Here is a 24,511-nt window from a genome sequence, read left to right as displayed (position 1 = left end):
GCCCCCGATATAAGAGGGAACTGCGGACCCTCGAACTCATGGAAAAAGATTAGGGGGCTCAGGGGTTCCGGGTGTTGGGGACCAAGTATAAGAGGGAACCCTTGGTAAAACTGAAAATTGGTCCCCAGGGAGAAGAGGTGGTGTTTATGGTGGACACGGAAGTGGAACGAAGTAGTGTAATAACTGTGCCGATTGGGACCGCGCCTGTAAAAAGCAATTTCAAAATTTCTGGGATAGAAGGGGCTCCCAAACGGTATCGATAATTCCCAAGTGACAGTGAAGCTGGAAGGGAGAGAAGGGGTACAGGACCTCTTGTTGTTACCGTCGGCCGGATTTAACCTCCTAGGAAAAGATTTACAGGCTCTCCTAGGTTTGGGTGCTCTCCCCATGGACGGAGAAGTGCGAGTCCACCTCTGTGCTCTGAAGGAGGAGGATTAACGGCAGATTGACGAGAGAGTCTGGTATAAGAAGGGAAATCGAGGAGGTCTGGACACCCCACCTTTACATGTCACATTAATACCAGGTCATCAGCCGGTAAGGAAACGTCAGTATCCTATTTCTTTGGAAGGGAGGAAGGGGCTACAGCCGGTAATTGAGACCCTAATACGAGACGGACTTTTGGAGGAATGCACGTCACCCTATAACACCCCTATACTCCCAGTAAAGAAGCCGGATGGATCCTATCGTCTAGTTCAGGATCTGAGAAGTTTGAATGCTATTGTTCAAACCCGCCACCCGGTGGTGCCCAATCCCTATACTATCATGAGTCGGATTCCCCCAGACCATTAGTGGTTTAGTGTTATCGACCTGAAGGATGCCTTCTGGACGTGCCACTAGAAGAGGGAAGTAGAGATATGTTCGCGTTTGAATGGGAGAATCCATGGACAGGTAGACGGAGGCAGCTTCGGTGGACCGTATTGCCCCAAGGGTTCACTGAATCTCTGAACCTGTTTGGACAAATGCTATAACAGATCTTGGCGGACTATCCACGGACCGATGATTCCCAACTGATGCAGTATGTGGATGATCTGCTGTTATCAGGACCCAAGGAACAGGAAATAAGGGGAGATACAATTAGACTCTTGAATTATCTGGGGAAAAAGGGTCTGCGAGTGTCCAGGAACAAGTTACAGTTCGTTGAGAGGACTGTGGTATACCTGGGACACCAGATAAGTAAAGGACAGAGACGGATTACCCCTGAACGGATTGTGGGAATCACCAGAATGCTGTTACCCCGTAATAAGAAGGAAATAAGACAATTTCTGGGGCTCTTTAAGTTACTGTAGGTTATGGATAGAGGACTACTCAGCGTTGGTGAAGTTTATGTATGAAAAGCTGACAAATGAAGATGAATATCCATTGAAATGGACCCAGGAGGAGAAGGGATGGTTTGAAGGACTTGAAGCATCGCCTGACGCGGGCCCCGGTACTCACTCTGCCCTCTTTAAAACAACCCTTCCAGCTATTTGTCACTCATAACCAAGGAACAGCTGTGGGAGTTTTGACGCAGGAAAAAGGCGGTCAGCGACACCCAGTGGCTTTCCTGTCCAAAATGATGGACCCAGTGTCTCGCGGATGGCCGACGTGTATCCAGGGAGTAGCGGCTGCTGCTCTGTTGGTGGAGGAGGCACGCAAACTCACTTTTTGAGGAAGGATGACTGTGTACACCTCCCATTCTGTGAGTGTTCTATTAGCACAAACCGCCCATCGATGGCTGACTGATTCCCGCATATTAAAGTACGAGACCATTTTAATGGTCGGAGAAGACCTACAGTTTGCTAAGAATAATAGTTGCAACCCAGCTCAGTTTTTATACGGCGGTGAAACAGGGGAAGAAGTGGAGCACGACTGTGTCGAGTTCACGGATCTCCAGACCAAGACCCGAGAGGACCTTTGCGATACTCCCCTGGGAGAGGGATATGAATTCTACATTGACGGCTCCGCCAGATGTGTTGACGGAATGAGGAGAAGCGGGTATGCCATAATAGAAGGAGATGCTTGGGAAGTGGTAGAATCCGCGAGGCTACCCGGAAGCTGGTCGGCACAGTCCTGCGAACTATATGCCTTGCAGAGAGCCCTCAGAGTACTGGCAGAGAAAACTGGAACAATTTACACTGACTCCAAATACGCATACGGGGTAGTGCATACCTTTGGTAAGATCTGGAAGGAGCGCGGTCTGATTACATCAAGAGGAAAGGAATTAGCACACGAACAGATGATTACTCTGACCCTGGAAGCCCTGACATTACCCCGGGAAATAGCAGTGGTCTACATACCAGGCCATCAGAGGGAAGATACCCCGACCGCAATTGGGAACAGACTGGCTGATGAAGAGGCCAAAAGGGCGGCCATGCAACAGGAAGTCCGTTTGCTGACCTTAATCCCAATAAGACAAGGTATAAAAAAAGCTCCCATTTTCACTGCTAAGGAAGAAAAGGACATGGCTCAGCTGGGCGCAAGCCAGCTGCCTGATGGAACATGGAAGACACCGGATGGAAGAATGGTTCTAAATAAGGAAATAACTCGCAATATTTTAAAACACCTGCATCATCAGAGCCACTGGGGCACCCAGGCCTTGTGCGACACAGTGCTTCGAGAATATGTGTGTAAGGGGATCTACACCTTGGCCCAACAGGAGGTGCAGAACTGCCACATCTGCACAAGAATTAATAAGGTAATGAGGACGAGTACCGTGGGAGGTCAACCGTTGGCCATACGCCCCTTCCAAAGAATCCAGATTGACTTCACGGAGTTACCTCAAGTCCAAAGATGGAAGTATCTGTTGGTGGTGATAGATCACTTTACCCGATGGGTGGAAGCCTTCCCAACAGTAAATGCTACAGCCTCCACAGTAGCTCGCCTCCTCCTAGAGCAGGTGATCCCCAGATATGGCATAATGGATTCTATAGACTTGGATAGGGGTCCACATTTTTGCTCCAAAGTCCAGCAATTGATTTGTGATGCATTGCAGGTCTCTTGGAAATTGCATACCCCTTGGCATCCACAAAGCTCAGGGAGGGTTGAACGTATGAATGGAACCCTAAAGACGCAACTGACAAAATTAATGGTGGAGACTAAAATGCCTTGGATAAAGTGTCTGCCCCTGGCCTTATTGAGAATTCGTACTGCCCCACGCAGGGATGTGGGGGTGTCCCCTTATGAGATGATGTTTGGGTTTCCCTTCTGGAGTACAGTTGAGGGGTGTCCCACCTTGAGGGAAGGGGATATTTTTGTTAGGAACTATTTACAGGCACTGTCACGCTCTCTTACAGATTTACGAAAGAGGGGACTATTGGCACAAACACCACCTCTAGACTTTTCTTTACACAAGGTGGAACCGGGAGACTGGATTCTCATCAAAACCTGGAAAACTGAAAAACTCCAGCCACAGTGGGAAGGTCCATTCCAAGTTCTCTTGACTACAGAGGCTGCAGTACGAACAAGAGAGAAGGGGTGGACGCACGCATCCAGATTTAAGGGACCTGTAGAGGCGCCTCAGAACCCTGATACGGACTCAGATTGGACTTGTGTTCCTGGAGACAAACCTCTTACTTTGCGATTTCGCAGGAAGACTTGATTGACAATGTTATTGTTATATGCTTTGGTTTTTCTTGGTTTGCCTATGTCTTTGTCAGGTCTGAAGTGTAAGAGGTGCAGAGACACAGTAGTCCTTTTTCAGGACCGCACTTGGGAAAGAAAGGAGGGTAGTTTCATTTCCCATACCTCAGTTCCTAAGAAATGCTGGGCAGAAAATACCACCCAACATCCATATACCACTTGTACGGAGAATGAGGGAAGTAGTGTGGGTCATTATATACAGATTCCTAATAGTACTCCTTTCCCTCTTAACGGTTGGCCCTGGGAGGGTGAGTCAGGCCCACCATGTCCTGATGGACTCTGGTTCTGCATACACCAGCGTACTGTTCCGGTAGAGAGTCCCACTCCACACTCGGGAGTGCCTGCCCCTTTGGGGCATCCGGACTTGGTTCGGGTCCATCCAAATGGCCATGAAAGTTTTGGCCACGCAGTTGGGGGAGACAACCTTTTTGTTGATCTTGCAACTAGAATTGCAGGAACTTTTAATGTAACCAATTGTTGGGTCTGCGGAGGTCCACGGATGTCAGAGCAATGGCCTTGGTGGGGGGAGTCCCTCGACTCATGGACCATGATCTCCCGGGTTTGGACCACTAACCGAACAAGGTCAAGGGAGAATTGGTCTCTTTCCAACGTCCCTTCCGGTTTTTATTGCCTCTCACGAGCCGGCAAGTACCCGGTAGGAAAAAGTCCCTGCAAGGCTGTATGGATCCGCATTTCGCCTGGTAATTTCATTTGGTTTCCTAAACCCCTGACTTGGTTCCTATCTGCGCAGCCTAGTGATTTCGATGGTCCAGCAGACCAGCCAGGGGGCCTGGGAGACCCAGTTAGAATTTTACTTCAGCACGAAATTGATTTATCAGAAGATGGTTCTCTTTCTCTTCCCTGGGTTAAGGCCCCCATTCAGAAATAGTACACACATTTTAAAGAAAGAAAGGGGTGGATTGGTTCCCTGACCGGGAATCGAACCCGGGCCGCGGCGGTGAGAGTGCTGAATCCTAACCACTAGACCACCAGCGCTACACCCCAGATATCTGCAAAACAGGAGATGACTTGTGATAACCCTTATGCAAAAAGATCTAGCAAAGGAAGACAACTTTTGTTCTGTATGATAAGGTTGATCTATATAAACTGAGCCAACTGGACAATAGGGGTTGTCAGAAATAAAACTTCTCACACATGAGTCTCTTTAAAACTGATGACACGACAAGCTTTATTTACAAGTCTGCAGAGTTGGACTCAACTGGTTTCTCACCAGCTAAGCCCCGATACATACAGTGCATTGATTTTTATACCTTTATTATTTGCCCTTCCCCTTCTTATTAATACTGTTTTAATTGGTTAGTATTACAGAAACATTCTGAGTATAACTGCATTATTAATTATCACGTTCGTTACGTACGCTGTGAACTCTACATTCACTGAATTCTGTTTCTCACACTTCTTATCAGTCCTTTGTCTCCTGCATGTCTCTCATTATGACCATGAAAAGATAGGTTTAAAAAAACATATTCAGCAGCTCCTTCTGTCCTTGACTGCTAGTAAACTCTCTGTCCGTTCTGGCTTCCCTGTTTATGATTAATCATCACATTTTAACTTAAGTCTTTTTAACCTAAATTCTCTATATCACAGGGGTCAGTCTTGGGGAATAGCTCACTGTGCAGTTTTATTCTTGTGCTGTGTAATAAATTGACTGTTGAACCAAATACCTTCTCCTATCACTTCATTCAAAGAACACGCTGGACTCAGACCACACATAGACTAAATTAAGAGTAAGGTAAAGCCAGAGTCTGACAGTCCTCTGTGCGATGGACTGGACTTTTCACCGGTTACTGGAGTCTGATACTTGCAACCCTTTTAGCAGCTGGACTCATTATTCTCACCATCTTACTGCTTCCCTACATACAGACTTGTGCACATCATTTAAATCATCAACCCCTTCGTCAGAACACTTTCACCCAAAGGATGTACGGTTCCCAACATCTTTCTGAGGACACGGAGACTGCTATCCGTTTATTGACCAGCTGGGAAAACCACCACGTTCCACTTTACCACATCAGTAATACTGATCTAAAAGAAAACGGAGGATTGTGAGAGACCAGTAACACTGATCATTGTGTGAGATCAGTATTACTGATCTAAAAGAAAAGTGAGGATTGTGAGAGATGAGAAAAACTGATATTGCAATATGAACATGAAGAAAATAAAATAGATACATAAGTAAATGAATGAAGCCAATACAACCAACATGAGATATGGATATTAGAAGGCAGGAAGCTGACACTGTCTGAGTAAGATAAGAATCTCCTAGCCCTTCAGAAAGAAGCCAGCAAGTTCACTGAATGAAGGAGATAAGGACAGACAATTGAGAATAGAAGTAGAGTTAGTCTTGAACGAGATAAGGGTCGCAAAGCCCCAGATAGAATTAGCAAGGCTTGCATAAATAATTAGAAAACCTTAGACAGTATTAGCAAGTTATACATATATAATTAGCCATACACAGATTTTTCAAGTTATGCATATTTAACTAGTAAACCCTAGTCAAGATTAACGAACCCTGCATATGAAGGGACTGTAGCCCTGAGAGTCGGAAAAGTGTGAATGGGGACAAGGGCAAGGTTGTGAATAAGGACAATGGGAATAATGGCATGAGAAGACACCGACAGGATACCCCCTGGTCCTCCAAGTATACTGAAACTGCACGTTTGCCTATGCCAAACCCATCCAGGGGGCAGAGAATGTAAGGGGGAGGGTATTCTGATACTGAAATTTACTGTATAAAAGTTGGGTGAGCCCCAGTGTATGTGTATATTCCCAGGGTAAGGGGAAGCACCCAACTTTGCATTGTTGTTGTAATAAATGTTCTTTGTTCTCAATTTTTGTCTCGAGCAATTTCTTTAAAGGTAATTATGTTTCTAACACCCTCCACCATCAAGCCCACCCTCCTCCCCATCAACCCCACAGTCTCTCCTCCCCATCAGCCCCCCCACCCACCCTCTCTTTCCCATCAGTCCCCCCACCCACCCTCTTTCCCATCAGTCCCCTTCCATCCTCTCCTCCCCATCAGCCCCCACCTTCTCCTCCGCATTAGCCGCCCTCTTCTCCCCATCAGTCCCCCTCACCCTCTCCTCCCCCAGTCTCCCACCCATCCACCCCATCAATCCACCCCCACCCTCTCCTCCCCATCAATCCCCCCAACCATCAGTTTCCCCCTCTCCTCCCCAATAGTCCCCCCCACCCTCTCCTCCCCAATAGTCCCCCCCACCCTCTCCTCCCCAATAGTGCCCCCCACCCTCTCCTCCCCAATAGTCCCCCCCACCCTCTCCTCCCCACCCTCTCCTCCCCATTAGTCCCCCCCCACCCTCTCCTCCCCATGTCCCCCCACCCTCTCCAACCCATCAGTCCCCCCCACCTTCTCCTCCCCATCAGTCCCCCCCACCCTCTCCTCCCCATCAGTCCCCCCCACCCTCTCCTCCCCCAGTTATCCCCACCCACTCTTTCCATCCCCCCACCCACTCTTTCCATCCCCCCACCCACTCTTTCCATCCCCCCACCCACTCTTTCCATCCCCCCACCCACTCTTTCCATCCCCCCACCCACTCTTTCCATCCCCCCACCCACTCTTTCCATCCCCCCACCTGTCAGAAATAAAACTTCTCACACATGAGTCTCTTTAAAACTGATGACACGACAAGCTTTATTTACAAGTCTGCAGAGTTGGACTCAACTGGCTTCTCACCAGTTAAGCCCCGATACATACAGTGCATTGATTTTTATACCTTTTTTGCTTGTCCTTCCCCTCCTCTTTAACACTGTTTTAATTGGTTAGTTTTTGCAAAATCATTCTAAGTACACTTGCATTTTTAATTATCACGTTCGTTACGTACGCTGCGAACTCTACATACACTAAATTCTGTTTCTCACCCTTCTTATCAATCTTTTGTCTCCTGCATGTCTCTCACTATGACCATGAAAAGATATGTTTAAAAAAAACGTATCCAGCTGAACTTTTTGTCCTTGGCTGCTAGTAAGCTCCCTGTCCGTTCTGGCTTCCCTTTTTATGATTAATCATCACATTTTAACTTAAGCCATTTTAACCTAAATTCTCTATCTCTAACAATCCACCCCTTTCTCTCTTTAAAATGTGTGTATTATATATATGAATGGGGATTTTAACTCTGGGAAGAGAAATGTCTCATGATAAATTAATTTCGTGCTGAAGTAAAATTCTAACGGGGTCTCCCAGTTCCCCTGGTTGCATAGCCTGTTGGACCATGGAAATCACCAGGCTGCGTAGACAGGGAATAATACAGGGCAAAACAAGTAGGAGGAATAAAATACCTCCGATGACCCACAATAAGGTACGCCACCAGGTTCCTCCAAACCATTTGTCCATCCAATTTAATTTTGCAAAAGGATGCCAGGTTTGAACCGGTACATGGGACAAAGTACGAATATTATCAGTGATTTTTCGAATGGCTTGGCCATTATCATCAATCTGTAAGCAGCAGTTAGTCAAATTAAGCTTTCCACATTCACCTCCTTCTGTGGCTAGGAGATAGTCGAGGGCCAGACGGTTCTGATATATAGCAGAGCGCATTTGACCTTGCTGGGATGCAAGTAATTGCAGGGCTAGAGCTGTTTGATTTGTAACAATTAAAAGTTCCTGCAATTCTAGTTGCAAGATCAACAAAAAGGTTATCTCCCCCAACTGCGTGACCGAAACTTTCATGGTTATTTGGATGGACTCGAACTAAGTCCGGCTGTCTTAAAGGGGCAGGCACTTTTGAGTGTGGAGTGGAATTTCTTATTGGAACAGTATGCTGGTGTATGCAAAACCAGAGTCCATCAGGGCATGGTGGGCCTGAGTCACCCTTCCAACCGTTAGGAGGGAAAGGAGTGGTATTAGGAATCTGTATATAATGACCCATATTATTTCCTTCTTTTTCCACACAAGGGGTATATGGATGTTGGGTGGTATTTTCTGCCCAGCATTTCTCAGGAACTGAGGTATGGGAAATAAAATTACCCTCCTTTCTTCCCCAAATGCGGTCCTGAAACAGGACCACTGTGTCTCTGCATTTCTTACATTTCACACCTGATAAAGACATAGGCAAACTAAGAAAAATCAAAGAACATAACAATAACATTGTGAATCAAGTCTTTCTGCGAAATCGCAAGGTAAGAGGTTTTTCTCCAGGAACACAAGTCCAATCTGAGTTCGTATCAGGGTCCTGAGGCGCCTCTACAGGTCCCTTAAATCTGGATGCGTGTCTCCACCCCTTCTCTCTTGTTCGTGCTGCTGCCTCTGTAGTTAAGAGAACTTGGTATGGACCTTCCCACTGGGGCTGGAGTTTTTCAGTTTTCCAGGTCTTGATGAGAATCCAGTCTCCTGGTTCCACCTTGTGTAAAGAAAAGTCTAGAGGCGGTGTTTGTGCCAATAGTCCTCTCTTTCGTAAATCTGTAAGAGAGCGTGATAGTGCCTGTAAATAGTTCCTAACAAATATATCCCCTTCCCCCAAGGTGGGACACCCCTCAACTGTACTCCAGAAGGGAAGCCCAAACATCATTTCATAAGGGGACAACCCTACATCTTTTCGTGGGGCAGTACGAATTCTCAATAAAGCCAGGGGCAGACACTTTATCCAAGGCATTTTAGTTTCCACCATTAATTTTGTCAATTGCATTTTTAGGGTTCCATTCATACGTTCAACCCTCCCTGAGCTTTGTGGATGCCAAGGGGTATGCAATTTCCAAGAGACCTGTAGTGCATTACAAATCAATTGCTGGATTTTTGAACAAAAATGTGGACCCCTGTCTGAGTCTATAGAATCCATTATACCATATCTGGGGATTATCTGCTCTAGGAGGAGGCGAGCTACTGTAGAGGCTGTAGCATTTACTGTTGGGAAGGCTTCCACCCATCGGGTAAAGTGATCTATTACCACCAACAGATACTTCCATCTTTGGACTTGAGGTAACTCTGTGAAGTCGATCTGGATACTTTGAAAAGGGCGTATGGCTAATGGTTGACCTCCCATGGTCCCTGTCCTCATTATCTTCTTATTAATTTTTGTGCATAGGTGACAGTTCTGCACCTCCTGTTGGGCCAAGGTGTAGATTCCCTTACACACATATTCTCGAAGCACTGTGTCACATAAGGCTTGGGTGCCCCAGTGGCTCTGATGATGCAGGTGTTTTAAAATATTGCGAGTTATTTCTTTATTAGAACCATTCTTCCATCTGGTGTCTTACATGTTCCATCAGGCAGCTGGCTTGCGCCCAGCTGAGCCATGTCCTTTTCTTCCTTAGCAGTGAAAATGGAAGCCTTCTTTATGCCTTGTCTTATTGGGATTAAGGTCAGCAAACAGACTTCTTGTTGCATGGCTGCCCTTTTGGCTTCTTCATCAGCCAGTCTGTTTCCAATTGCTGTCGGGGTATCTCCCCTCTGATGGCCTGGTATGTAGACCACTGCTATTTCCTGGGGTAATGTCAAGGCTTCTAAAGTCAGAGTAATCATCTGTTCGTGTGCCAATTCCTTTCCTCTTGATTTAATTAGACCATGCTCCTTCCAGATCTTACCAAAGGTATGCACTACCCCGTATGCGTATTTGGAATCAGTGTAAATCGTTCCAGTTTTCTCTGCCAGTATTCTGAGGGCTCTCTGCAAGGCATATAGTTCACAGGACTGTGCTGACCAGCTTCTGGGTAGTCTCGTGGATTCTACTACTTTCCAAGTATTTCCTTCTATTATAGCATACCCACTTCTTCTCATTCCGTCAACACATCTGGCGGAGCCGTCAATGTAGAATTCATATCCTTCTCCCAGCGGAGTATCGCAAAGGTCTTCTCGGGTCTTGGTCTGAAGATCCGTCAACTCGACACAGTCGTGCTCCATCTCTCTCTCTGTTTCACTGCCGTATAAAAACTGAGCTGGGTTGCAGCTATTAATCTTTGCAAACTGTAGATCTTCTCCGACCATTAAAATGGTTTCATACTTTAATATGCGAGAATCAGTCAGCCATCGATGGGCAGTTTGTGTTAATAAAACACTCACAGAATGGGTGGTGTACACAGTCATCTTTCCTCCAAAAGTAAGCTTACGTGCTTCCTCTACCAACAGAGCAGCAGCCGTTACTCCCTGGATACACGTCGGCCATCTGCGAGACACTGGGTCCATCATTTTGGAAAGGAAAGCCACTGGGTGTCGCTGACCGTCTTTTTCCTGTGTTAAAACTCCCACAGCTGTTCCTTGGTTATGAGTGACAAATAGCTGGAAGGGCTGTTTTAAAGAGCACCGGGGCTCGTGTCAGGCGATGCTTCAAGTCCTCAAACCATCCCTCCTCCTCCTGGGTCCATTTCAATGGATATTCATTTTCATTTGTCAGCTTTTCATACATAAACTTCACCAACGCTGAGTAGTCCTCTATCCATAACCTACAGTAACCTAAGAGTCCCAGGAATTGTCTTATTTCCTTCTTATTACGGGGTAACGGCATTCTAGTGATTCCCGCAATCCGTTCAGGGGTAATCCGTTTCTGTCCTTTACTTATCTGGTGTCCCAGATATACCACAGTTCTCTCAACGAACTGTAACTTGTTCCTGGACACCCGTAGACCCTTTTTCCCCAGATAATTCAAGAGTCTAATTGTATCTCCCCTCATTTCTTGTTCCTTGGGTCCTGATAATAGTAAATCGTCCACATACTGCATTAGTTGGGAATCATCAGATTGTGGATAGTCCGCCAGGATTTGTTCTAGCATTTGTCCAAACAGGTTCGGAGATTCAATGAACCCTTGGGGCAATACAGTCCACCGAAGCTGTCTCCGTCTACCTGTCCATGGATTTTCCCATTCAAACGCGAACATATCTCTACTTTCCTCTTCTAATGGACACGTCCAGAAGGCATCCTTCAAGTCGATAACACTAAACCACTCATGGTCTGGGGGAATCCGACTCATAATAGTATAGGGATTAGGCACCACTGGGTGGCGGGTCTGAACAATAGCATTCAAACTTCTTAGATCCTGAACTAGGCGATAGGATCCATCTGACTTTTTCACTGGGAGTATAGGGGTGTTGTAAGGTGACATGCATTCTTCTAATAGTCCGTCTCGTATTAGAGTCTCAATTACCGGCTGTAGCCCTTTTCTCCTTTCCAAAGAAATAGGATACTGACGTTTCCTTACCGGCTGATGACCTGGTATTAATGTGACATGTAAAGGTGGGATGTCCAGACCTCCTCGATTTCCCTCCTTATACCAGACTCTCTCGTCAATCTGCCGTTCATCCTCTTCCTTTAGAGCACAGAGGTGGACTCGCACTTCTCCGTCCACAGGGAGAGCACCCAAACCTAGGAGAGCCTGTAAGTCCCTTCCTAGGAGGTTAAATCCAGCCGACGGTAACAACAAGAGGTCTTGTACCCCTTCTCTTTCTTCCAGTTTCACTGTTACTTGGGGAATTATTGATACCATTCTGGGAGCCCCTTCTATCCCAGAAATTTTCAAATTACTTTTTACAGGTTCAGTACCGATTGGCACAGTTATTACACTACTTCGTTCCGCTCCTGTGTCCACCATAAACACCACCTCTTCTCCCTTGGGACCAATTTTTAGTTTTACCAGGGGTTCCCTCTTATACTTGGTCCCCAACATTTGGAACCCCTGACCCCCCTAATCTTCTTCCATAAGTTCGAGGGCACGCAATTCCCTCTTGTATCGGGGGCATTCCCTCTTAAAGTGTCCTTCCTCATTGCAGTAATAGCACTTAACGAACCTCCGGGGTCTTCCCTCTCTTGGATATCTTGGATTGTTTAGAGGAAGGTTTTGTTTTCTTTCCCCTCTGGATTCGGCATTCATCTGTCGGATAGTCTGTACCATAACCTTTGTCGCCCTCTTTTGATCTTCTTCTTCTCTCTGCACATATACTTTTTGCGCCTTTTTTAACAGGTCGCTTAGGGGTTTTTCACTCCAGTCCTCCTCCTTTTCTAGTTTCTTTCTAATGTCCTGCCATGATTTGGAAACAAATTCAATTCGAATAAGCTGTTCACCCATTGGTGTACTAGGGTCCACGCCCGCATACTGTTGGACATTCTTTCTCACCCTCTCCAAGAAATCAGTAGGGGACTCGTCTTTCCCCTGGTGGTTCCCAAATGCCTTGGTGAAATTGTGACCCTTTGGCACAGCCTCCCGTATCCCTTTAATTGTCCACTCTCTATATTGTCTCATACTTGCCAATCCCTCGGGTGTTCGTTTGTCCCACCTGGGTTCATTTAAGGGATATTTTTGTTCATGGGGTCTGGGGTCCCCAGGTTGTTCATATTCCCACATGAGGAGGGCAGCCCGTCGAATCATCTGCCTCTCCTGGGGTGAGAATAATGTTCCCGTTATTGCCTGCATCTCTTCCCACGTATATGTGTTTGGCCCCAGGAATTGGTCGAGCTGTTCGGCCAGTCCTATAGGATCTTCCAATAACTTTTTCATTTCTTTCTTAAATCCCCACACCTCTGTACTAGTTAGGGGAACATTCACATATCCCGTTCCCCCTCCCGGTCCTCCCATAGGAACTTCCCTCAGGGGATTTAGGCTTACTGAAAACTTTGATGGTCCTGGACCAGTCTGGGATCTTGTCCAGGGTCGGTTTACCGGTGGAAGTTTAGGGTCCGACTCCCTTAATTCATTCTTTTTTTTCCCGGCCCCTTTCGGGGCAATCAGATTCATCACCTTTCCCCTCCGGTAATGAGATTTCCTCGGGCGCAGTAGGCACCGGGGGAATATAAGGAGGGGGAAGGTTGTCCAGAGGTTCCCACTTCTTTTCTCCCGCTACCCTCAATTTAAAACATTTTGTTAAGGATCCTGGCCAGGGAACCCAACAAAATGCATACGCTGACTCTTCTTGATTCACCTTTGGTCTCGAATTTACATATATGTTTCTTCTTTTTCTTTTCTTCTTTGGCTTGGCTTCGCGGACGAAGATTTATGGAGGGGGTAAAAAAGTCCACGTCAGCTGCAGGCTCGTTTGTGGCTGACCAGTCCGATGCGGGACAGGCAGACACGATTGCAGCGGTTGCAAGGGAAAATTGGTTGGTTGGGGTTGGGTGTTGGGTTTTTCCTCCTTTGCCTTTTGTCAGTGAGGTGGGCTCTGCGGTCTTCTTCAAAGGAGGCTGCTGCCCGCCAAACTGTGAGGCGCCAAGATGCACGGTTTGAGGCGTTATCAGCCCACTGGCGGTGGTCAATGTGGCAGGCACCAAGAGATTTCTTTAGGCAGTCCTTGTACCTTTTCTTTGGTGCACCTCTGTCACGGTGGCCAGTGGAGAGCTCGCCATATAATACGATCTTGGGAAGGCGATGGTCCTCCATTCTGGAGACGTGACCCATCCAGCGCAGCTGGATCTTCAGCAGCGTGGACTCGATGCTGTCGACCTCTGCCATCTCGAGTACCTCGACGTTAGGGGTGTGAGCGCTCCAATGGATGTTGAGGATGGAGCGGAGACAACGCTGGTGGAAGCGTTCTAGGAGCCGTAGGTGGTGCCGGTAGAGGACCCATGATTCGGAGCCGAACAGGAGTGTGGGTATGACAACGGCTCTGTATACGCTTATCTTTGTGAGGTTTTTCAGTTGGTTGTTTTTCCAGACTCTTTTGTGTAGTCTTCCAAAGTCGCTATTTGCCTTGGCGAGTCTGTTGTCTATCTCATTGTCGATCCTTGCATCTGATGAAATGGTGCAGCCGAGATAGGTAAACTGGTTGACCGTTTTGAGTTTTGTGTGCCCGATGGAGATGTGGGGGGGCTGGTAGTCATGGTGGGGAGCTGGCTGATGGAGGACCTCAGTTTTCTTCAGGCTGACTTCCAGGCCAAACATTTTGGCAGTTTCTGCAAAGCAGGACGTCAAGCGCTGAAGAGCTGGCTCTGAATGGGCAACTAAAGCGGCATCATCTGCAAAGAGTAGTTCACGGACAAGTTTCTCTTGTGTCTTGGTGTGAGCTTGCAGGCGCCTCAGATTGAAGAGACTGCCATCCGTGTGGTACCGGATGTAAACAGCGTCTTCATTGTTGGGGTCTTTCATGGCTTGGTTCAGCATCATGCTGAAGAAGATTGAAAAGAGGGTTGGTGCGAGAACACAGCCTTGCTTCACGCCATTGTTAATGGAGAAGGGTTCAGAGAGCTCATTGCTGTATCTGACCCGACCTTGTTGGTTTTCGTGCAGTTGGATAATCATGTTGAGGAACTTTGGGGGACATCCGATGCGCTCTAGTATTTGCCAAAGCCCTTTCCTGCTCACGGTGTCGAAGGCTTTGGTGAGGTCAACAAAGGTGATGTAGAGTCCTTTGTTTTGTTCTCTGCACTTTTCTTGGAGCTGTCTGAGGGCAAAGACCATGTCAGTGGTTCCTCTGTTTGCGCGAAAGCCGCACTGTGATTCTGGGAGAATATTCTCAGCGACACTAGGTATTATTCTATTTAGTAGAATCCTAGCGAAGATTTTGCCTGCAATGGAGAGCAACGTGATTCCCCTGTAGTTTGAGCAGTCTGATTTCTCGCCTTTGTTTTTGTACAGGGTGATGATGGTGGCATCACGAAGATCCTGAGGCAGTTTACCTTGGTCCCAACAAAGCTTGAAAAACTCATGCAGTTTGGCATGCAGAGTTTTGCCGCCAGCCTTCCAGACTTCTGGGGGGATTCCATCCATACCTGCTGCTTTGCCACTTTTCAATATATGTTTAATGCTTGTCTAACCCAATCCTCATCAGATCCAAATTTCGGCCACCAGACCGAGGAACCTTTAATAGGTTGTTTCGACCAAAGGAGACAATATTGAACCATCTTTTTCTTGTTTTTGTCTCGATATCTTTTACTATCCCAGTTTTCAAACATTCTCCCCAAAGGGCTGTCAAGGGGAACTCCCAGGAATTGTCCTGAATTTTCAGACGAGCCCTTAGATTTTGATCCTCCCATTTTCCCACCTAGATCCGTTTATCGTTGCTGAGGACCCTCTCGTTCTGGACCCTACTCCCTTCTTCTCAGACGCCTCGTCGGAGGTACTGTCCCTCCTTCGGTTACCGCTGAGGTTTCCCTGGGGTCGACCCCTCTCTTCTCGGCACTTCGTCGGAGGTGCTGTCCCTCCTTCGGTTACCGCCGAGGTTTCCCTGGGGTCTATCCTAGAGTCCCACAACAGGGTCCTCACGCCACGACAAAAGCTCTATACCTGATCTATTACGTTAGGTTTTTTTATCCAAACAGGTGTATCCCATTACACCTGTTACCCAATCCCCACACCACAATCGTAAGTCGTCACTTACCGGTGTCTTCTCGGGGATTGAACCGTCACCCTTCTCCTCTCCGTCTTGTCGTGTCACCTTGTCCGGATACCACTCGCTCAAGCCGCCCGAAGCGACGAGCAAGGGACTAGGAGCCGCTGAACTCAGCGGGGTGCACCACCTCTGATGTCCCTCTTCTCGCCTCCCCTCACGGCCGGAGTGTAGATCCCGGACGAGCCCCCATTTGTCAGAAATAAAACTTCTCACACATGAGTCTCTTTAAAACTGATGACACGACAAGCTTTATTTACAAGTCTGCAGAGTTGGACTCAACTGGCTTCTCACCAGTTAAGCCCCGATACATACAGTGCATTGATTTTTATACCTTTTTTGCTTGTCCTTCCCCTCCTCTTTAACACTGTTTTAATTGGTTAGTTTTTGCAAAATCATTCTAAGTACACTTGCATTTTTAATTATCACGTTCGTTACGTACGCTGCGAACTCTACATACACTAAATTCTGTTTCTCACCCTTCTTATCAATCTTTTGTCTCCTGCATGTCTCTCACTATGACCATGAAAAGATATGTTTAAAAAAAACGTATCCAGCTGAACTTTTTGTCCTTGGCTGCTAGTAAGCTCCCTGTCCGTTCTGGCTTCCCTTTTTATGATTAATCATCACATTTTAACTTAAGCCATTTTAACCTAAATTCTCTATCTCTAACACCACCCACTCTTTCCATCCCCCCACCCACTCTTTCCATCCCCCCACCCACTCTTTCCATCCCCCGCCCCCCACGCCGCCGTTGTTATGGGTGCTGCCGCTGGCCAATGGGCGTGGAGTTGAGCGGGCTTGAGCCAATGGCGGGCCGAGTTGCTGCGCGGTGGGAGTGATGGCCGTGTCCATGACCGAGTTGGTGGAGCAGCCGCCAAAGGCCATGTCCGGCCAGCTCCCTCGCAACTGCCGCGGACCCGGCTTCTCCAGCGACGAGGACGAGGCCCCGGGCCCGGGCCGCCCGCACCGGGTGAGGCTGTGCCGCAGTTAGCGGCTCCGGAGAGGAGGAGGGGACGATTGGGGAGGGGGATCCTCGCTGGAGGGGGGGGGGGGGGTCGGGGGAGACAGGGAGGTCTGTGAAGGGGTATGGCAGTGTGGGAAGGAACGGAGGGATTGGGATGAATGATGGGGAGGAACAGAGGAGGTGTGGGCAGGGCTGGGTGCCGGCATGGAGGTGGGAGTGAGGGGGACCGGAGGGTAGAGTGGGGGCTGTGTAGAGTGAGGGGGACTGAAGGGGAGAGTGGGGGCTGTGTGGAGTGAGAGGGGGACCGGAGGGGAGAGTGGGGCGGCTGTGAGGAGGACCAGTGGGAAGAGTGGGAGGGCTGAGGAGGTCCAGTGGGGGGGGTTGTGAGGAGGACCAGTGGGGGGGGCTGTGAGGAGGACCAGTGGGGGGGGGGCTGTGAGGAGGACCAGTGGGGGGGGGCTGTGAGGAGGACCAGTGGGGGGGGGGGCTGTGAGGAGGACCAGTGGGGGGGGGGCTGTGAGGAGGACCAGTGGGGGGGGGGGGGCTGTGAGGAGGACCAGTGGGGGGGGGGCTGTGAGGAGGACCAGTGGGGGGGGGCTGTGAGGAGGACCAGTGGGGGGGGGGCTGTGAGGAGGACCAGTGGGGGGGCTGTGAGGAGGACTGGAGGGGAGAGTGGGGTCTGTCTGGAGTGAGGAAGACCAGAGGGGAGTGGGGGCTGAGTGGAATGAGGAGTAATTTCACATTGTAGCAATGAGGATAATGGGGACAGTGAGTGAGTAGGTGGTTGTGTTTTGTGCCTGGGCCTTTGAGACTGCAGCAGCTCAATGGGTCAGGCAAAAGGGGTGTTTGGTGTTGTGGCTCTAGATTCTGCATGTTTTCCAATCCCTTTGCCTTCACAGATGTTAATTGACTTGAGTATCAGATGTTTATTTTTTGCTATTCTAAGTACAAAATGAATGTGATTGTGACTTGGTGTCTGTGGAGAAAGAGCACTTGGTGTGCACTGGATCACTGAGGCCTGCCATTATTTGGCATCATGTGGGTTGGAGTGCATATGAAAATTTTAATGTAAAAATATCGATTAAAGTGCAATGTTCGGGAGGTGTGGCAAGATGGCGTAGAAGAAAGACGTGCAGTTCCACCTTTCCCCAGCTAGATTTTTAAATACCCGATTTTTAAAAAAATTACAAAAGTGGTTAAAAATAGTATTTACAGCCTTTTGAATAAAGGTGACCTAATATGGCTTCTAATGCGAAGAAATTAAAAGTTCAACTTCAGAAAAAATTACTTAGAAGAACTGAGGCCTACCTGCACAGTTGAATCCACGGAGTTGTTGTTGGGAGCCTCCAAACCTCAGAACTCCTGTCCGGCTGAGTATGATGTCAGTGCTGATCCTGCATCTGCAAGATGGCGCTGGCCTATTGGTGAGTTCGGCTGTTGCCGATTCGCGTGCCTGTGAAGCCGGGCACCTGGGCGGCCCGACCGATAGAGGACCCCGCAAGCCCGCGATGCTGCCTGGTGGCCCAGGGACGCGCAATGTAGCGTCGGAGGACGCACTTGAGCTTTCGGTGGTCTTACCGGGCATGAGCGGTGCCTCGCGGGTGTTTGAGCTTCTGGAGAAGGTGTGGGCTGTGGGAGATCCCGAACGGCGGCGGCCTGACGATGTTGGTGTGCCGTCATCGGGTATCCAGACCTGCAGCCGCACAGGAAAAGGAGCCATCCTCTCTGAGGAAGAGGAGGAACCTGCTTTGTTGGAATTTACTCAGGAGGAGGAGACTGATGTTAGAGAAGGTAGGCCTCAAAAGATGGTTATGGAACCTGGACTGGATTTTGTGTTCACTGTTTTAGAAGGGATTGCTTATCAAATGGAGATTATGTCAAAACAAATGTCAACTCAAATGACCCAAGGATTTATGGAGGTGAAAACTAAAATGAGTACTTTATGTGAGGAAGTGACAACTATGAGGCAAGAGATGACTGTAGTTAAAAGTGATGTTAACAGATGTTTAAAATCTGTTGATATTGTACAAGATCATTTAAAAAAAATTGAAACAGCTTTTCCTGAGTTGAAATCAAGTGGAACGTAATAGGGAAAAAATGGAAAAAGTGAAGGACTTTTTTGTAGATTGGGGGATTCAAAAAAGGGATTTACTAAAATTGGAAAATCATTGGAAAATCAAAGTTGGAGGAATAATGTGAAAATCGTTAGTTGGTCTTCCGGAGGATATCGAAGGCTCTGATCCGATAAAATTCTTTAAGAACTGGATTCCTGAAGTATTGGGCAAGGAGTTTTTTCCAGAAGGTTTGGAATTAGATTGAGCTCACTTCCAGGACAAATACCAAGAGTGGTTTTGATTTGTTGTTTGAAATATCAAAATAAAGAAATTATTTTACGAATTTGCGGTGCAGAAGGCACAACAAAGTCAATCTCCGATTATTGTTCAAAATAATAGTGTTTTTTTAATGCTGATTTGAGTCAGGAGGTTATTAGAAGACGTTGGGAATTTAATTTGGCTAAAGAAGTATTATGGTGGAAAGGTTATAAGTTTGCCTTTCATTTTTTAATGGAAATTTTCGATCCCAATTTTTTGAAAATGATCATGATGCTTTGATTTTTGCTAATTCATTGCCAGAATTGCGAAGGAATGGTCGGTCTTCTCCATCGTCTCCTAAGAGAAGGGTAAATGGAAATGGGAATATGGAAAGAAAGAAGAGCTGACACAGTCTTCTTGACGTTGAGGACTCGGAACAATCATTGGGCTGATTGTGTTTATTTAAATAATGTATATAAGTCTGGCTTGGTGTGGGGGGGGGGTGGATGGCACTGAAAGCTTTGATAGTCATCTGCCACTAGTGGGTTTACCACACCCAGATTTTTAGGGTGTTACTACCTTTGGGTGATTTTTTTGGGGGTGATTTTCTTTTTTGGGGGGGGGAGGATTTTTCTCTCTCCTTTTTTCTTTTGTGTTTATTAGGAGGGGGGGTTTGTGATTTTGAAGATTTATAAGGGGGGTGTTATTTTATAGAGTGTAAATATACTAACAGTTAGTAAGAATGTTTACCTTGAACTTTGCAACCTGTAATGTTCAGGGATTAAATAATCCAATTAAGCAAAAGCGGATATTGGCTTATATATTAAAAAAAATGAAAATTGATATTGCCTTTTTGCAAGAAACACATTTGACCAAAAAAGAACACTTGAAATTGAAGAGAGATTGGGTTGGTCATGTGTTTTCTTCTTTTAATTCTAAGGCGAAAGGGGTAGCGATTCTGATTCATAAGAATTTGCCATTTGAATTGGAATCATTAGGAGGGAAATGCTGAGAGAGTTTTACGGGTGAACTGTAAAAGTTTTGCTGAATCTTGGACTTTACTTAATCTTTATGCACATAATATAGATGATGAACAATTTATTTCAGAAGCTTTTTTATTGTTAACTCAAGCTAATGAAAATATTTTAGTTGGCGGAGATTTTAATTGTGTTCTGCACCCTTTATTGGATAGAAATCCAAAAATATAAGGAAATCAAAGATGGCAACACAAATTGGTGCGTTGATGAAAGATTTAAATTTGGTGGACATTTGGAGAAAGGTCAATCCTATGGAGAAAGATTTTTCTTTTTATTCTTCACGAGATGATTCGTTTTCAAGAATAGATATTTTCTTGGTATCAGCTCATTTACATGGTTGAGTATTGCAGGCTGAATATAAATATATCAGACCATTCGTTATTTTTTTTTCTTGTGAATGTTCGGAAGTAGTATGTTCGTCTTTTTGATGGAGGTTTAATGCGATGTTATTGTAAAAAACAGAGTTTGTTACCTTTGTTAAAGAACAGATTTCTTTATTTTTGACTGAGAATGTTAATTCTGTGGTTAGTCATTTTGTATTATGGGATGCCTTGAAAGCTTATTTGAAAGGGCAGATTATTAGTTATTCTACAAAAGTTAAGAAACAATATGTGGCAGAAAGTTTAATGTTGGAGAAACAGATTGCTGAGTTAGAGAGACTTTCAGATGTATGTGACAGAAGACATAAAGGCCGCGTCAGCCAAGTTGAAATTGCGTTACAATACATTACAAACTTATAAATTTGAGCGTTTAATTAACCAATCAAAACAACGTTATTATGAACTGGGAGAGAGAGCTCACAAGGTACTTGCATGGCAATTGAAAACTGAACAGGTATCATGAACTATTAATGCTGTCAAAAAGAATTCAATAATTACCTTTACACCTCAGGAAATTAATGACCAGTTTTATTCATTCTATCAAAAATTATATACTTCTGAGGGGAAGCAATGAATCTTACTTATCCAAATTAACATTACCGGTATTAGGAGAGGAAGATGTTCAGGAACTGGAATCTCCATTTATAGATTTTTAAATTAAAGAAACCATACAGGGAATGCCAAATGGAAAGTCTCCAGGGGATGATGGATTTTCTGTGGAATTTTATAAAACGTTTTATGATGATTTATCTACTGTATTTGGAGATGTGTTACAAGTTACTGAAGATCAGGTGTTGCCGGAATCTTGTTTGAGTGCTTTAATTACTGTTGTTCCGAAAAAAGATAGAGATCCATTAAAAGTATCTTCATATAGGCCTATTTCCCTGTTAAATGTAGATTATAAAGTTACAGCAAAAGTGTTAGCTAATAGACTTGCTAAGTATCTACCCAAGTTGATACATACTGATCAAACAGGTTTTATTAAGAATAGGAGTGCATCAGATAATATTCTTCGATTGATTACATGGGTCAATGCATATCGACAGCAGCCTATAATGGATGCATTAGATGCATAAAAGGCCTTTGATAGGGTTGAATGGGACTTTTTATTTGAGGTGTTAGAAAAGTTTAAATTCAGCCCTTTTTTTTATTGGTTGGGTTAAAGTTTTATATACAAACCCGATTGCTAAGGTAGTGACAAATGGTCAGGTTTCTTTACCATTTAAGTTGACTCGTTCAACTCGGCAGGGCTGCCCATTTTCACCAGCCTTGTTTGCATTGGCTATTGAACCGTTGGCTCAGGCTATTAATTAGGCAGAATGATGAAATTAGAGGGATGAAGGTTATGAATGAAGAATATAAGATTAATTTATTTGCAGATCATGTTTTGATATGTTTGACAGAACCAGAACAGTCGTTGAAGCAGTTGCAAGAGTGTTCATTGAAATTTGGAGAATTATTTGGATACAAAGTTCATTGGGATAAGAGTGAAATTTTACTAGTTGGAGTAGGTGATAATTCTGAATTTTAAAATATTATAAAATTAAAGTGGACAGATAAAATTAAATATTTGGATGCAATCGTAGATGCTAATTATCAATCATTGTATCAGTTAAATTATGTTCCTATATTAAAAAGGATTAAAATGGATTTGATTAAATGGAAAGATCTTCCATTAATTGATTGGTTGGGTCAATTACATTAAAATGAATATTTTCCACCAACTTCAATTTTTATTTCAGTCAATACCATGTTCACTCTCAAAGAGTTTTTTCAGGATTTCAGTGCGGGAGTTTTTATGGAAAGGTAAATTAGCTCAAGTGGCATTGCATAAACGCATGGAAGTATGCGTTAGGTGGATTTCAGTTACCACATTTTCAAAATTATTACGAAGCAATTCAGTTGAAATTTATTAGTAGATTGATGGAATTGGATCAACCCCCTAACTGGGCTAGAGTGGAAATGGTTTGTATGTCTGAAGTTGAGGTACATCAATTTATATTTTGTTGGAATTTGAATTTGTTGCAGGAATATAATATGCCGGTATTGAAACATTTGTTAAAGATCTGGACTAGAAATATGGTCTTAGGATCAAAAGGCAAATTATCAATTTAAACCCCATTATATAATAATCAGCTTATTCCTTTTTCAATGTTTAATAATCATTTAAAGGGTTGGGATTCTTATTGTATAAAGACAAGACATGATTGTTTTGAAGAAGGACAGTTTCTTTTTTTTAATCAGTTGAGGGAACGATTTGATATATCTGTAAATTCTCTGTTTGTCTATTATCAACTCAGAGCCTTGGTAAAAGATAATTATGGTAGAGAGATGAGTTTACCTCCATTGACAGGATTTGAATCTTTGATTTCTGCTATACCAAAGAAGGGTTATGTTTCGGTTATGTATCAGTTGTACAAGATAATATGGATAAACTGGACTGGGAAAAATCTAAACTTAAATGGGAAAGCGATTTAGCGTTTATTTTCCCTGAAGATGATTGGGTGGATATGTGTCATAATAGGGTAACTAAATTGACTAATGTAAGATATGGAATGGTCAATTATAATTTTTTGCATCAATTATATCTGACTCCGTAGAAATTGAAAAAAATTGGGTTTAGTAATTCAGATTCTTGTTTTAGATGTGGCTTATGTACTAGAACTTTTTTTCATGCTGTTCGGTCTTGTATTAAAGTACAACCATTTTGGGAATGTAGTTTTGGAAAAATTAAATTACCATTAAATCCATCGATTTTTATTTATTTTTAAAACATTTTTTTGGAGGGGTGATATGGTTTCTTTGAGGGGACTGGAGTTGGATAAATTTCAAACTGCTTTTGTACGTTTAGTGTTAGTAGCATGTAAATGTGTAGCTAGTACTTAAGGAGTTCAAATCCCATGCTGTCTGTAAGGAGTTTGTAGCTCTCCCCCTGTCTACGTAGGTTTCCTCCATGGGCTCTGGTTTCCTTCCACCATTCCACGGGGATTGAGTAAATTGAGTGGCATTGGGTGGTACAAGCTCGTCGGCCAGAAGGGTCTGTAACCGTGCTATGTGTTTATTTTTAAAATTAAAAGGGGAAGACTTAAAAATGGTGACTCAGGCAGCAGAGTAGTGAAGAAGGGGTTTGACACGCTTGCCTTGAATGAAGAAGGTGGGAAGTCATGATAAAGCTGTTCAAGTCATTGGTGGGACCACAACTATGTACAGGTGATGGGATATTTGGGAGATAACCTACATTAATTTTACAGTTTATCTCCCAAATATTCCATCACACTGTACATAGTGTAAATACTGTGCCCAGTATAAGAATTGCCTGCAACCAGAGAACTTCGAAGAATGAGAAGTGAGATTGAACTGAGAACCAAAGAACTTTTCTTAGTTTACGCACACATCATACGCATGCCCTTAGACATCATACGCATGCCCTTAGACATCATACGCGCCCTTAGACATCATACGCGCCCTTAGGCGTCATACGCGTGCCCTTGGGTGTCGTCCGCGTGCCCTTGGGCGTCGTCCGCGTGCCCTTGGGCACCGTCGGCGTGCCCTTGGGCGTCGTCGGCGTGCCCTTGGGCGTCGTCGGCGTGCCCTTGGGCGTCGTCGGCGTGCCCTTGGGCGTCGTCGGCGTGCCCTTGGGCGTCGTCGGCGTGCCCGTGGGCGTCGTCGGCGTGCCCGTGGGCGTCGTCGGCGTGCCCGTGGGCGTCGTCGGCGTGCCCGTGGGCGTCGTCGGCGTGCCCGTGGGCGTCGTCGGCGTGCCCGTGGGCGTCGTCGGCGTGCCCGTGGGCGTCGTCGGCGTGCCCGTGGGCGTCGTCGGCGTGCCCGTGGGCGGCGTCGGCGTGCCCGTGGGCGGCGTCGGCGTGCCCGTGGGCGGCGTCGGCGTGCCCGTGGGCGGCGTCGGCGTGCCCGTGGGCGGCG

At 45.8% G+C, this 24,511-nt stretch overlaps 1 protein-coding gene and 1 long non-coding RNA gene across 2 annotated transcripts in view; one reads left to right on the top strand and one right to left on the bottom strand.

The window, feature by feature from the left end:
• Positions 1 to 7,262: 7,262 nt before the first annotated feature.
• On the bottom strand, positions 7,263 to 16,566 carry LOC138748992 (uncharacterized). The gene is made up of 2 exons (XR_011348356.1): positions 15,889 to 16,566; positions 7,263 to 9,055 (listed from the first exon to the last, which is right to left on the bottom strand). It is a non-coding gene; the product is annotated as an uncharacterized lncRNA (long non-coding RNA).
• A 143-nt stretch (positions 16,567 to 16,709) lies between these two features.
• The window catches only part of LOC138748583 (lamina-associated polypeptide 2, isoforms beta/delta/epsilon/gamma-like), a 97,327-nt gene continuing 89,525 nt past the window's right edge, over positions 16,710 to 24,511 (top strand). The window contains exon 1 of the mRNA XM_069909016.1: positions 16,710 to 16,870. Within this exon, the coding sequence (XP_069765117.1) occupies positions 16,739 to 16,870 (132 nt within the window). The 5' untranslated portion in view covers positions 16,710 to 16,738. The remainder of the gene's footprint in view (positions 16,871 to 24,511) is intronic.

This window comes from Narcine bancroftii, chromosome 13 (assembly GCF_036971445.1).
Source record: "Narcine bancroftii isolate sNarBan1 chromosome 13, sNarBan1.hap1, whole genome shotgun sequence".
Taxonomy (NCBI): domain Eukaryota; kingdom Metazoa; phylum Chordata; class Chondrichthyes; order Torpediniformes; family Narcinidae; genus Narcine; species Narcine bancroftii.
This window is presented reverse-complemented; position numbering and strand designations above follow the sequence as displayed.